Below are 14,338 nucleotides of genomic sequence, written 5' to 3' on the forward strand. Positions count from 1 at the left end.
AATTCTTTTTACTGTGATCAATTATCAAGCCTCCTAGTAGATTGCACTACCCCCACCCTAGCTGCCCCCTTTGCTCCTCTTCATCCTGTAGACGAGCTTCCCTTCCCCCATGCTGACAGTACCTGTCTGTCTCTGGTCTTTGCTGCCCTTTCCTCTCAGCCCTGGTAACCATCAAGGACTGTCACCTTTGGAATGGAAATGTTTATCTTGATTTTTTTTTTTTTTTTTGCTTTTACAACAGTAGCCTCAAGCAGTACTTGTCCTTTTGCAAGCAAAAACTTGAGTGAGTTTAATGTCCACCAAATAAAACCACCAATATTGTCCAAAAAAGGGCATCATGTGATGAAAATGTAAATTCTCTTAGTGCTGTAATATTTTTAAAGGTGGAAAAGATATCTTTGAACAGCCATAAAGATTGCTTAAGAAGAGAATCTTACAACCATAGGAATTTCCACATATTCCAAAAAAGATGTCAGAACTAAGAGAGTCAGATGTTTATTCTATATAGATACTGTTAGCTACTAGTACCCTCTGTTGAACATTAAATAATTCCTTATTTACTAATCAGAATATATAAGAAGTATTTTATTTTAAAATCAAATATACAACACAAGTATGTAGCAAGAAGGTCTTACTGCTTCTTTATTCACTGAGGACCCAGGTCCTAGAGCAAGACTAAGAACATGACTTATATTTAAGATTTATAGGAGTTAAGGCACTGTACAGCCAGAAACTTTAACACTTTATCCAGTGTTGCTTGGGAAATTGTTGCTCATTAACAAACTCCTAAGAAACTGATACATTAACAGAACTATCATTTAAGAATATATCTGTTAAAGTAATGGGAGGCACACCATTTAAGGCAATGGTTCTCAACCTTCCTAATGCTGCGACCCTTTAATACAGTTCCTCATGTTGTGGTAACCCACAACCATAAAATTATTTTCATTGCTACTTCATAACTGTCATTTTGCTACTGTTATGATTTGGGCGACCTCTGTGAAAGGGTCATTTGACCCCCCCAAAGGGGTCGTGACCTACAGGTTGAGAACCTCTGAGATAGGCTGTGTGGATCATAAAACACTATGGATAACTTTGAGAAGAATGGGAATCTCAGAACAGGCCATTGTGCTGACTTGGACCTGGATCCAGAGGCAGCTGTGTGAGCAGAACAAGGGCATACTGCACGGTTTATAATCAGGTGTGCTTCATGGTTGCACCCTGTCACCATATTTACTCAATCTATATGCTGAGCAAATAGTCAAAGAAGATGGATTCAGTGAAGAAGAATGTAAGATCGGGACTGAATAAAGAAGACCAAAGAAGAATCAATGGCACAGGCCTGGGAAGGTTGCCCAACTTCATGGCGCCTACCAACAACAGGTCGACACCTCAACTGCACGCTTTTCCAAAATTGTACAAATTCAAGTAAATCCATCAGTGTATCTGAGGAAACCAAATAAGCTCACTTCTTTTTTGGAACTTAAGAGTGTAATGAAGAAAACAGACTTTACGAGGTTAGTCCCTGGAAAAGGACATGAAGCTTGTTACACCAGAGGGTCAGAGGTAAGAGGCAGCTTCTCAATGAGTTGAGGATTAGTTGAGGATGATGCGGGACAGGGTAGTGGTTTGTTCTGTTGTAGTCTGGACCAATTCGAAAGCACCGAACAACAACAAAGTAGAAAGTACATTAATATGGGAGTAATGAAAAGACACGTAGGAAAACTGAGATTTTCTGGGAAAGAGTCCTCCTTGGAATAACTAGAAATGAAGAGGGTTTAGCCAAAGAATGAACTGAAGGGACAATGTTCCAAAAAAGTTACAAACACATAAAGTAAGGTGAAGAGTATAGGAAATGACAAGTTGAAAAATAATGATGGTCTAAAGCAGCGGTTCTCAACCTTTGGGTCGCCCGATTCATAGCAGTAGCAAAATGACAGTTATGGAGTAGCAACAAAAATACTTTTATAGTTAGGGGGGGTCACCACAACATGAGGAACTGTATTAAAGGGTCGCGGCATAAGGAAGGTGGAGAACCTCTGGTCTAAAGTGAGGAGAAGGGTCAGTCAACAGTAAAGCAGGTAGTATAAGTTCAGGTAAGAGCCATATGCTGGAAGTTTTTTTGCATCCTACAGGTGAAAGGTTTTAAGTAGGGTGAGTAACATGGACTAAGCCTAAGGTCACAGGAGTGGCAGTTTACTGATGCATTTAAAAGGAGTCAGGTTGAAGGCTAGGAGACCAATTGGGGTGTGTCACACTACTCCAATTGAGAGACAATAGGTGTCTAGAGGTGGAAGGAGCACTGCAAAATCCCAGCTCCTTCAATGAGAGAGAAGGCAAGGTATTATAAGGATGTAAATAAAAATATGGATTAGACTAACAAATGAATGACCTCCAAAACAAGATGCAATTAAGATTACAACCAAACCTGTTGCTACTGAGTTTCTTCCGGCTCACAGAGACCCCACAGGACATTGTAGAACTGTCCTACCGTGTTTCCTGGGTTGCAAATCTTTATGGAAGCAGGCACTCACATTGTTCTCCCACACAGCAGCTGCTGGGTTTGAACCCCCAACCTTTAGGTTATCATCCAAACATTTAGCTACTGTAACACCAGAGGTCTTTTTCTTTAAGGAAATTATAGTCAATTCCTTTCCTTTAATTTCTACCTTAGCTTCTGGTTAGAAAATTAGAAAGTTACCTATTTTTTACAAGATACTTAAACGAAACCTCGGGTAGAGTCTCTTTTGCCTACTCATACCTTTTCATCTTGCCCATTTGCCTAGGTATCTACTGGTAGATTAATGTTGGTGATTTTTGATAAGGCAGGGTTGTATACTACTAAATATATGTTTGGCAATACTTCAACACACACATTTGTATGTGATGTATAGCAAATGTGGTAAAGTTACTTAAACTTCCTAAGTTAAAATTGAACCCAGGACCATAGTCTTTGGGACATCAGACAATTGGTGTAACAAAGCCGTGCTCAGTAGAGAGCTATAATCCCTTTCATTCACACTGAAAGTCTGCATCTAATTTAAATCAAAGTATCACTTGGGAGACCATCCGATTATTTTAACACCAGGTTTATAGGATGTATCATTTTGATACACTTTGATTTCCTCAACAAAAATTGCAGAAACTGTTTACATGTTACCTCCCACTGACTTTTATCTACTTAATGAAACAAATATGTATATATATATATATATATATATATATAAATTCATTTTCTTTTAAGCCTTCTAATCTCGAAAGTCTCTTGTTTCAAATGCCTATCTACACACACACACACACACACACACACACACACACACCAACTTAACGAGAAGTTAAATTGAGAATTAATACATTTCATTCATGAAAATATTACTTCAGTAATAAATGTAGGCATAGTCAAAAAGTTAAGAAGCAACATCAAATGTAAAGACAATGCATCAGAGGCTGTCATACTGACTGACCCAAGTGACCCTTATGATACGTCAAACCCAGTATCTCAAATCCCAAGTAGCTGGCATGACCTAGTACTTAGCAAGGACATAAGCACCTGCCAAATCAAGTGTTGTAAATGAAATAGAAGTTGCAGTACTTGTAGGAAATATAGGAACATTGGTTAAGGAAAAGGTGTACAGAAAATCAAGTATGTATGTAGGAAATGTGTGGAATAAATGTAATGTTAAATATAAATTTTATATATAATATCACTTAAATTCATTTATATGTCAATGGTGTATAATTATGTTGTTTTTAAATAAAAATAAGTTGTTTTTAAGATAAAATGTGTAGTTTTGTTCCCATGTCAGTTTGGTGCATGTCCATAATGATAGGTATATAAGAAATGTCCATAAACCTAGTGCTAAGAATACCCTAGTATCTTTGTGTATTGTAGAATTGTGGGAATGGTTGGTATTATCTTTCTACAACGTTTAGAATATATTCAGCAGAGGTAACAGAGGAGTAAATATTATTGTAGCTTTAGACAATTACAATTAACAAGAAAGATTTATTAATACTATTATAAGGTATGTGGAAGCATCTGGGAAATAGCAGTCAAAACTATGTGCTAGAACCTAAGCACTTGAAACCTGGCAAGGACTTAATTAAAGCTTGTTGAATATTCAACTAATATTTGTTGAATGTATTATCTGCTAAGCCCAATATGTGAACACCTGTAGACCTGTTTTTATTCTCTGTTGTTCATTATTTTCTAATGTCTCTCTCTATCTGTCTCATTCTCTCTCTGTGTGTAAGAAGTATGTGTGCGTGAGTGTTATGTGTGTCTGCTTTAAACCTTACCTCACAATGTTTATTGGATGTGAGATATTACGGATGTCTGACTTGGAAAGAGTACTGTAAAGAATGGAAGAGAGTGTCAATCATTGGAACACAGGAGGCAATTGTAGTGAAAACCAACTGAAAGTCCGAGAAAGCAAATACGGGACAGCAGTTAAGGAAGGTAAGTGATTTCCTCTAGCACTGCTCGGTAGCCTCGATGTAGGGCAAGAGAGAAGAATAGCTGGAATGATACAAGGCTGGTATTTTATAAGATGACAGCGATGCAAAGACAAAGCACCAAAAAGATTAAGAATATGAATAGGAGAATGCCTGAAATGATTAACCTTGGATGTGAGTCTGGAAGCTGGAAAGAAAAGAATATTCATACCAGATTATCGAAAACTGCACACAAACAGATTCTAGGATCTCATCCTAAAATAAGATAAAAAGCTCTCGTTTGACTCTCACACTTGCTTCCCGATAATACCCATTTCTCTGCTGGCCTTCAAAGCTGAACTTCTCAAAATAATTGTTTGTTTCCTCCGCTCCCAATCATGTAATTACAGTTTGGTTTCTGGACTTATTCCTTCCTGCTGCAAACTGTTTTCATCAAAGCCATCAACAAAATAGTATCACTGCGCAGTACAGAGAACAGTTTTGTCATTTTCATTTGAATTCACCCCTCTGAGAAGCGCCTGGAACACATGGCCACTCTGTAAAACTGGTGCCATTGACTTGATCAGCCAGTACTGCTCTCTCCTTGTCTTGCCTCCACCATCAAACTGAATACACCAAATAAAAGCAAGCTCTTGCTGCCCTTACTACCCAAATCAATGTTTCCTGAATTTTGGAGTGAGTAGGCTGACTTGAGATAGGATTTGCTTTCCAATTCTCCTGACATCTAGGAATTGGCTATGTGGAACACTTATGGCCAATGAGATTTAAATAAAGTTAGCTCGTAGTTCTGGTAAGGCTTTTGCTTTTTTTTTTTTTTGGGGGGGGGGGTTACACATAATAGATAATGTTGTCTCCTTTCCTATTAGGATTTAACAGCTAGACCATTACTATTCCACACCATATAAAAACCTTAGAGCCAATGTCATCTAACCATACCACTCTGTTACACCCCATCAGAATTGACCCTCACACTGCGTAAGCCTCACCACTCACATTGGGGGCCTGGTTCTCAGGTCAAATCCTATTGTCACCTCCACTACGCATGTCAGCCATCCAACTCTGCAACAACTGCAGTCATTAATGTTATTTCAGTAGTTTCTCTTTGATTCACTGTCATATCCACCCAGGTCCCTCACCCTCTAATCCCCTTGCATCTGATTTTCTTACCTGGTTGATACCGTCAGTCCCCTCCTCACGCTAGCATTCCCTATATAAATGTAACCTTTTGTGTTAGTTAGTTAACAATCAGCAGATAATCATGGAAATGTTCTGCTGTGAGAGCAGCAGCACTACAAACAACAACAATACAACAACAACAACAAAATCGACTTAGAACTATAGTAGAGAGGGCAGATTTAATCCAAAAGTCTAAAACAACATTGTTTACACACTGTGATAAAGCTTTAAAAAATGAACAAGTCACTGAGTGTGAAAGACAATGTAGGAGAGAGAAAGCTGCAGGTTAACGAAGACTTCTTCCAGGATGTGATGCTGGAGCCCCGCCCGAAGGCTGAGGATAGTACGCAGCAGGGCAAGTTTGGCAGAGAGAACAGTTGGTGAAGACCTCTCTCTGAGGCTCTCTGTGCTCTTCCCCGCCCTGTTCCACTGCCTGTGTCTTTCTCAGCCAGGCTCTGTGACATGATCTGTTCTATTCTCCTTGCCCTTGCCTGCCCCTCTCCTCTGACCTTCTTCCTAAAAGTAGAATATAAAGGAAAATGAAAGGATCCTTAAATTGTTGGGATTCTAAGCTTACTCAAACAATCTCTCTATGCTTTAAGGTAGACAAACATTTTCTGTAAATAAATCTTTAAAAACTACAGAATTTAATTCTGTGCTACTCAATTCATTTTCTTCTGAGCAGACTCATTTTACTACAGAGAGAAGCAAAGAGCAATGGTGCAGCTGAGGATGAATGAAATAAAGTTCAACTAGTCACATTGATAGTACTTTTCTAATGCGTAAAATGTACACCTCCCATCGCCACTTTGGAGACAGATCTCACCCGAATTATCTTTATAAAAGTTATCAAGTATCGTGTTGTTTCCCTTTCTCCCCTCTCCCGTTAGGTCATCGGTACGTCCTTCTGTTCAGAGGCTGTGAACAGGTACAATCGGAACAAAACTCACAGTAACCATGCGCTCACCTCTTATGACGTCCCACTAAAACACTCATTTAGCTATCTTAACATAGAGTATCTTTTCAGCAGCCATACCTTGTTGTCTTCCCAATAAAGTGCAAAACATTCATCTCCAGGTTTCCACATTTTTGTGTACTCCATAGGAAAAGAGGATTCCAGAACTTTTTCTGGTTTAATGGGCCCGGACCTTCTTCTGGGCCCACTGTTGTAATACATTTTCTCATCATAGGGAGCAGACGGGGTTGCTCTCGCTGGCTTAATTGGCCCGACTCGCCTCCCCTTCAGTGGCATTTCTGTCTCTCCATTTAGAACACCAATGAAACTATTAGTTCTGACAGGAGTCTGGTAGTCGGTATTTATATTAAATTGCTTTTCCATTTTTACACCACTGAAAGCTTCATTACTTATTGTCCGTGGTTTTCTGTCATAAAAATGATCAGGATTTGCTGTTTGGTTTTCTCTTTTCCCTCGCTTTTGATGAATATAATCTATGGACTCTTGAGGCAGTGGGCTTTCTTTTGCCTCGGGACAGGACGGCCCTTTTCCTGGTCTGCTTTGCACAGAGTTCTCTCTTTGTTTAAAAGCACCCTCGCCGCTCTGGGAACTCGAAGGGTACGCGGTGTCTTTAGTTCTATCGTACCGAGAATGCGGTCTATCACACCTGCTTCTCTCTTCGATCCACACTTCAGGTACTGAACAGGCTGGTTTTTCTGAACCTCTGTTTCTAGGTAGTCCACTGCCTTCAGAAGTGGACTTCAGATGCTGGGTCTCTCTTTGAAAACGAGGAGGCTTTTCGTTTCTTAGCTGCCTGGTATCACTTCGAGGAAGATGTCTTGGTGGATTAATATCTCTTACTCCATTCTGCTCCACATTTAAAAATCTATGTTGTCCCTGATGAAGGTGCTGGGGCTGGGGTTTAGGTTCTGAAAGGGAAAGGCATATTGCACACATATTACAATCAAGACTTCACCGCAACTTTCACTAATTTAAAATGCCTAAAAATTATTACATCAATGCAAAATTATTAAACCGCGACATCAGCATCTTCCTCCAGCTCCCAAGCCCAGTGTATCTTAATCCCTTTGTTTCCTTATAGCACTTTTAATGTAGACCTTGCCTAGTTAAGCCACCTTTAACAAAGTACAACAATAATATAGATCATAAACACTGGTAGATAATTCAAAAGCAATTTCCCCTTGTCTCTGAATGTGTGTTCGTAGAATATAGCTGTACCTGTTATTTCATAATTCATTTCTCAAAACATTAAGGAGTTAGATCCGTAGGCTGGTAACTCAGAAGTGGCCATGAAATGCTAAGCTCCTCAGACTGCACTTCACGCCTGTCCCAGCAGAGACCAGAGCTGCTCTAGTCAGTCACACCCCGATCCGAGCAGCAACGGTCTTGCCCAGTTCTTTCTGGCTCTCTACTTAGAGTACAAACAGATATCCTACTAGAGGGGACGGTTGGTAATTATCTTCATCGCATTAGAGAATGTACTATTTAGAAATACAAGGGGGAAAAAAAGTTTGAAAAATGATAGCATGACAATGCAGATATTGTCAAACTTAAAAGCCCAAAGTGGTACCAAGGTAGGTGTCATCATAATCTTTAATACCTGTATTTCACAGTGACTTTTTTAAACAATTTTAATTTCCCTACACCATGAATACTTCCAGTCTGCATTGTTTCCCACAGCACATGTCCACTATATCATTACCAAACACACTGCTCCGTGGTGTACGTCTTCTTTCCTGTCATAGACCATAATCAACATGCAGAGCCACAAGACGGGCACTACTGATAGTTTCCATGAGATCATTTCTTGCACTGTACAATATCCTTTCTTGGAGTTCTAAGACCTAAATACCAAAAGCTCTCTCCTTTAGCTCCCCAACACTGTGATCACAAAAGCGGTCCTCATGTTTCCAAACACATACAGGAATCAAAATGATGTCAAGTGAAATGCTTACAAGAAAGGGGACAGAAAGCCTCCAGAAATGTCAAAACAGGTCAGCAGTTACAGTTCAAGGCTCAAAATGTAACACACTTCTCCACAAACCCACCAGAAGCTAGAAGCCAATCGACCAGGGCTTAATGCCTTAAAATTAATGGGAAAAGATTTTCTAAGTAAAATCCTATATCCAGAGAAATAACAACAATTGTGACAAAGGACAAAGACTGTTCACATTCATAAGCTCTCAAACATGAGGGAGGGGGAAGAAATGGGGAGCTGAAATGAGGGGCTCAAGTGGAAGAGAATGCTTAGAAAATGATGATGGAGGCTTATGTGCAAATGTGCTTGACACACTGGAGAAAAGTATGGATTGTCATAAGAGATGTAAGAGCCCCCCAGTAAAAGTATTTAAAAAAGAAAAAGAAAGTGTGGCAAAAAAAGTAGATGGTGCTTGACTATCAATCGGAATAGTGTCTGGGGTATTAAAGGCTTGTATTCAAACAAGCAGCCACCTAAGCAAGGAGTCGACTAAGTCCACAAGCAAGAAGCACCCCAGCTTGTGTGCTCCAAAGATGACAATTACAAAATTCAAATATGGTGAAAAGAAAAGCATCAGAGCTAAAATTATGAACACCCAGTTTGCGGAGGGTTATGGGGGTCGATAAGGGCCCAAAACTCACCTGCAGAGTATCTGGTCAAACTGAGCCACTGGCAGATCCGCTCTAGCCAGCAAGAGCTCCAACAGACTTACTAACAGGCAGAGACCATTATAATCTCAATCGTGCTGGTCAGACCTTGATACTTAGCCAGCTGACCTCCCTATAGACACGACCTGCACTTGTTCTGTGCAAGTATCTCTTAGATGTTCCATGACAAATTTCTTTGCTGGCTTCTTGAACATTGATGGGGGTCTTCTTCTGCCTCTCATGCAGTCTTTGTATTTTTGTCTTTATACTAATCTAATCATACCCTCACCACCTTGGAGAGATTTGCTTTTCACTGTCTTGTTTGGTCTCCCAGCTGTGGAGCACAGGAGGAGCGGATGTATACAGAGAATAAGGTCTATACAAGGTGTCACAGGGAATGCAGGGGTGGGGGGTGGGCGATAGGGAGAGAAAGGGGGTCTCTGGAGTAAATAATGAAGGCAGGAGGGGTGAGGGGGCATTAGAACTGACTGTGATTACACAACTCATTTTAAAGGTGATTTAACTATGGGGGCAGGGGGTGGCGGAGGAGGGATGAATGCTCTAAAAATAGTTGTGGTGCTGATTGCACAATTCCCCTTGATATGATTGAACTATTCAATTGTACGATATGTAAATTGTGTGTCAAAAATAATAAATACTTTTTGAAAACTACTCCAGATTGATTTGCTTCATAAACATAATAGAAATATTGTTTTTCAACAATTGCATTCAATAGTAAATGCTTTTCATAGAGAAGGATGATGGTCATATTTTGCTTTCTATTTGCGTTATGTATTGCCCCCAGAGTTAATATTTCCAGAAAAGATTATTAATGAACATAATCAGCCCATAAATAATGTCTTGCCATTCATTCCAAAGATTATGTAAGAATAAAAACAGCAGGTCCAACTCCTGAGTGCCTACCATGTATTACTCACCGCACACAAGCACTTTATATATATAACTGATAGTCCCCAAGGTAATCTTAGGATAGATGTGGTGCAAAATTTGTTTAACAGAGAGAAGTAAGGTCCTTGGTATAGTAAATTGAAGAAATTGTCTGCTTCTGAAATATATCAAGTACAAAGGTATTGTGTTCTGACAATAAAGTGTAATATTACACACAAGTAAAATGTGGAGATAATTTAAAAGCAGTTGCAGCAGCAGTACATCAACAGGAATCTGCCAGAAATGTACGCTTGACTCAGAAGACAACCTGAAATGAAGTATATCACTGCTAGTCACATGGATCTCTGGCTGACTGCAGATAGTATCAGAAAGATGTTGGCCTGTGCTTATTGGCTATATAAAGGCATTGAACTCTATGAACAATACTGGGAAGAATGAGAATTCCAAAAACACTTACTTATGCATATGTACAACCTTTACAGAGACCAAACACAGTGTTTCACACAGAACTACAGGACACTGCATGTTTTAAAATCAGGAGTGTGCATAACAGAGCTGTATCCTTTTACTACATTTACTCATGTAATGTAGTGTGCATGCTGAGCGTCTGTACGGTGAGCACAATCTGAGACACTGGACTAGGAAGAAGAACTCAATTTTTGGAATAGAGTGAGGCTTATTAATAACCTGCGCCATTCAGATGACACAACTTTGTTGACTGAAAGCAAAAAGGATTTGGGGCAGTTTCTGGTGAAGATCAAAGACGACAGCATTCAACATAAAAATATTCACAACTGGATCAATAAGCAACACGATGATAAATGGAGAAAAGACTGAAGTTGTCAAGGATTCCATTTTACGTGAATCCAGTATGAACACTTATGGAAACAGCTGTCAAAAAAATCAAATGGAAAATTGCATTGGGCAAATGTGCTACATAAGATTTCTTTAAAGTGTTATAATGCAAAGATATCACTGTGTGGACTAAGGCATGCCTGTCCCAAGACAGAGTATTTTCAAATGTGCCTTGGAAGAAGTGGAGCCAGAATATACCAGAGAAGGGAGAATGGTGAGACTTGGGCTCTTATACTCTGAACATCTTATCAAGAGGGACTGGCCCTTGGAGAGCGGAGGACCTTAATGAGATGGACATAAGTTAGATAATGAGAGTAACTCACATAACGGCTTAGAGCAAGAGGCTAGAAAACCCTACATAGAGGATGAAGTTTTCCACTAAGTGTGGTAGAAGTCGGAAAATTTGAATTCACTAGTTCCAAAGAAATAAAAAGGCAAGATTTCCTAACCTAGAATTTAGATTTTTATGGGATTCTAATGGAGAGCTGGGCGAAAATACCAAGCTCCTTCCTTTGGTTTCAGACCCATCAACCTTCAAGGCATCTGGCTTCATCCATTCATCTGCCTTTGTTCTCTTCACCCTCTCACATCCCCACTTACACACTCCATCTCACTGACCCACCAGCTGTCTGATACTGAAAGGACTTTCACAGAAAAGAGAACGAGGAATTCTAGTATAGCTTCCTAGTATTAACAAGGGAAAAAACAAACAAGCTTGAGGATCAATATGGGGAATCCTCACAGAAATCCTATTACTTTTCCATTACTTAAAGATAACATACATTATAAGAATAATAAAGATACTCTCTCTCTTTATTATATTGGGATAATATGGTGAATGTTCTTTAAAGAAATAAGAATAAACAAAATGAACATTTATTTTAATTTAAGCACATTGATATCATACGGACCTTCTCTGACCACTGTGTCATAAGGCTGGAAAACAACAAAAGGAAGATGAGGAAAACAAGAGCAAGCAATGGGAGGATGAATAACTCTCTACTACAAAAGGATTGTGTACTGGCCCAGATCAGAGATGAAATTAGGAAATTTCTAAAAACCAATGAGAATGAGAACACAACCTACCAAAACTTATGGGACACAGTGAAGGCAGTATCAGAGGAAGTTTCATAGCAATACATGCACACCTGAAAAAGGAAGAGAGACTCATGATTGATATGCTGGCACAAAATTTACAACTAGAGCACAGTCAACAGGACAATCCTAATAATAGCAAAAGAAAAGAAATAATAAAATCAGGGCTGAGATTCAGGAGAGGGAAAATAAGAAAACTATGGGGAAAATTAATGGTGCTAAAAGTTGGTTCTTTGAAAGGATAAACAAACCTCAACAAAGAAAGGAGGGAACAAATTTCAATAGCAAGGATGAGGGATGAAAGAGGGGACATTACAACAGACCCTAATGAAATCAAAAGAATAATTACACAGTACTACACGAAGGATTATACTCCAGTGAATTCAACAACCTGGAAGACATGCACAAGTTCTTGGAAAAACATTCCCAGCCTAGACTATCCCCGATGGACGTCAAGAATCTCAAAAGACCCACAGCAACAGAAGAAACAGACAAGGTTATGAAGAGATTACTAACAAAAAAAATCCCCTGGAACACATAGCTTCACAGGAGAATTCCACCAAGCATTCAGGGAAGAACTGACACCAATCCTTTGCAAACTTTTCGAGAACATAGAAAGAGACGGCAAACTTCCAAACTCCTTCTATGAAGCTAGTATACTGAAATTGGGTAGGGATCTTGAGAACTACAGGCCAATCTCCTGAATGAACATCGATGCAAAAATCCTTAACAAATTACTGCCCAATAGAATACAAAAGTACATAAAACAAATAATTCACCATGACCAAGTGGGATTCATACAAAGGATGCAGGGATGGTTCAACATACAAAAGACCATTAGTACCCTGTTTTGATGAAAGTAAGACATCCCCCCAAAATAAGACCTACTTACAGTTTTGCCTTTCGCTGAAATACAAGGCATGCCCCCAAAAATAAGGCCCCCAAAAATAAGGCCCCCCGAAGCTACCGTAACTCTGGACTCTGGACCGTAGCAGTGGGCGCCACCACACAGCTCACTGTTGACCGCAGCGCAGCAGGAGCAGACAGGAAGTGCGAGGTCTCTTTTAATAAAACAATACACAATAAATGTGTATAGTATTCTTCTTCACAGAAAAATAAGGCATTGCCTGAAAATAAGACCTAGCGCATCTTTGGGAGCAAAAATTAATATAAGACACTGTCTTATTTTCAGGGAAACGGTATTATTTGCCACACTGACATGATAAACTATAAGAATCACATGATAATATCAATAGATGCGGAAAAAGCATTCGACAACATTCAACACCAATTCCTGTTTAAGACACTCAAGAAGATGGGAATGGAAGGAAAATACCTCAAGATAATAAAGCTATATATGAAAAACTAACAGCCTACATGATAGTCAATGGAGAAAAGACTAACACAAGCCCACTGAAAAGGGGGACCAGACAAGGATGCCCCTCTTATTTAACATCGTCTGGAGGTTTTAGCTAACAGCATAAGGCAAAGAAAAGACATCAAAGGTATTCACATGGGGAAAGAAGAGGTGAAACTATCATTATTTGCAGATGATATGATTTTATATATGGAAAATCCCAAAAACTTCACAAGAGGAGTACTAGAAGCAATAGAGGAGTATGGCAGAGTGGCAGGATACAAGATCAACAAACAGAAGTCTATTGGACTGCTACACACATCGGTACCCTTCACAATAGCCAAGGACAAAGTGAAATATCTAGGGATATACCTAAGAGAACAAAAGATCTATATGAGGAAAACTACAGAACATTATTACAAAAACACCAAGAGTGACCACAAGAATATCCCATGTTTGCAGATTGGAAGACTCAATAGAGTAAACTTATCAGTTCTGCCCAAGGCACTATATATAAGTTTAATGTGATCCCGATACAATTTCCCTCATCTTTCTTCAAAGGAATGTAAAAGCTGATTACCAACTCATATGGAGAGGGAAGAAGCCCAGAATTAGCAAAGAACTCCTCAAGAAGGACACAGTGGGAGGGCTTGCTTTACTTGACTTTAGCACATATTATACAGCCACAGTTGTCAAAACAGCACGTTACTGGTATAATGACAGATACTGAGACCAATGGAAAAGAACTGAAAACCTAGAAATAAAAGAATCAGCATCCAGACAACTGATCTTTGATATGGGCCCCAAAAATATCAAATGGGAAGCAGATGCTCTCTTTAACAACTGGTGCTGGAAAAAATGGATAGATACCTACAGAAAAAGAAAGCAAG

The 14,338-nt window shown here is 39.3% G+C and overlaps 1 protein-coding gene across 4 annotated transcripts in view; it reads right to left on the minus strand.

Moving 5' to 3' along the window:
* Positions 1 to 14,338, minus strand: part of TDRD3 (tudor domain containing 3) — a 124,329-nt gene that overhangs the window by 41,415 nt on the left and 68,576 nt on the right. For all 4 annotated transcript variants that reach the window (XM_045287151.1, XM_030884718.2, XM_045287150.1 and 1 more), the window contains one exon: positions 6,668 to 7,515. In XM_045287151.1, the coding sequence (XP_045143086.1) occupies positions 6,668 to 7,515 (848 nt within the window). The remainder of the gene's footprint in view (positions 1 to 6,667; positions 7,516 to 14,338) is intronic.

This window comes from Echinops telfairi, unplaced genomic scaffold (genome assembly GCF_000313985.2).
Source record: "Echinops telfairi isolate 266 unplaced genomic scaffold, ASM31398v2 ScPeMD7_11;HRSCAF=52, whole genome shotgun sequence".
Classification (NCBI taxonomy): Eukaryota; Metazoa; Chordata; class Mammalia; order Afrosoricida; family Tenrecidae; genus Echinops; species Echinops telfairi.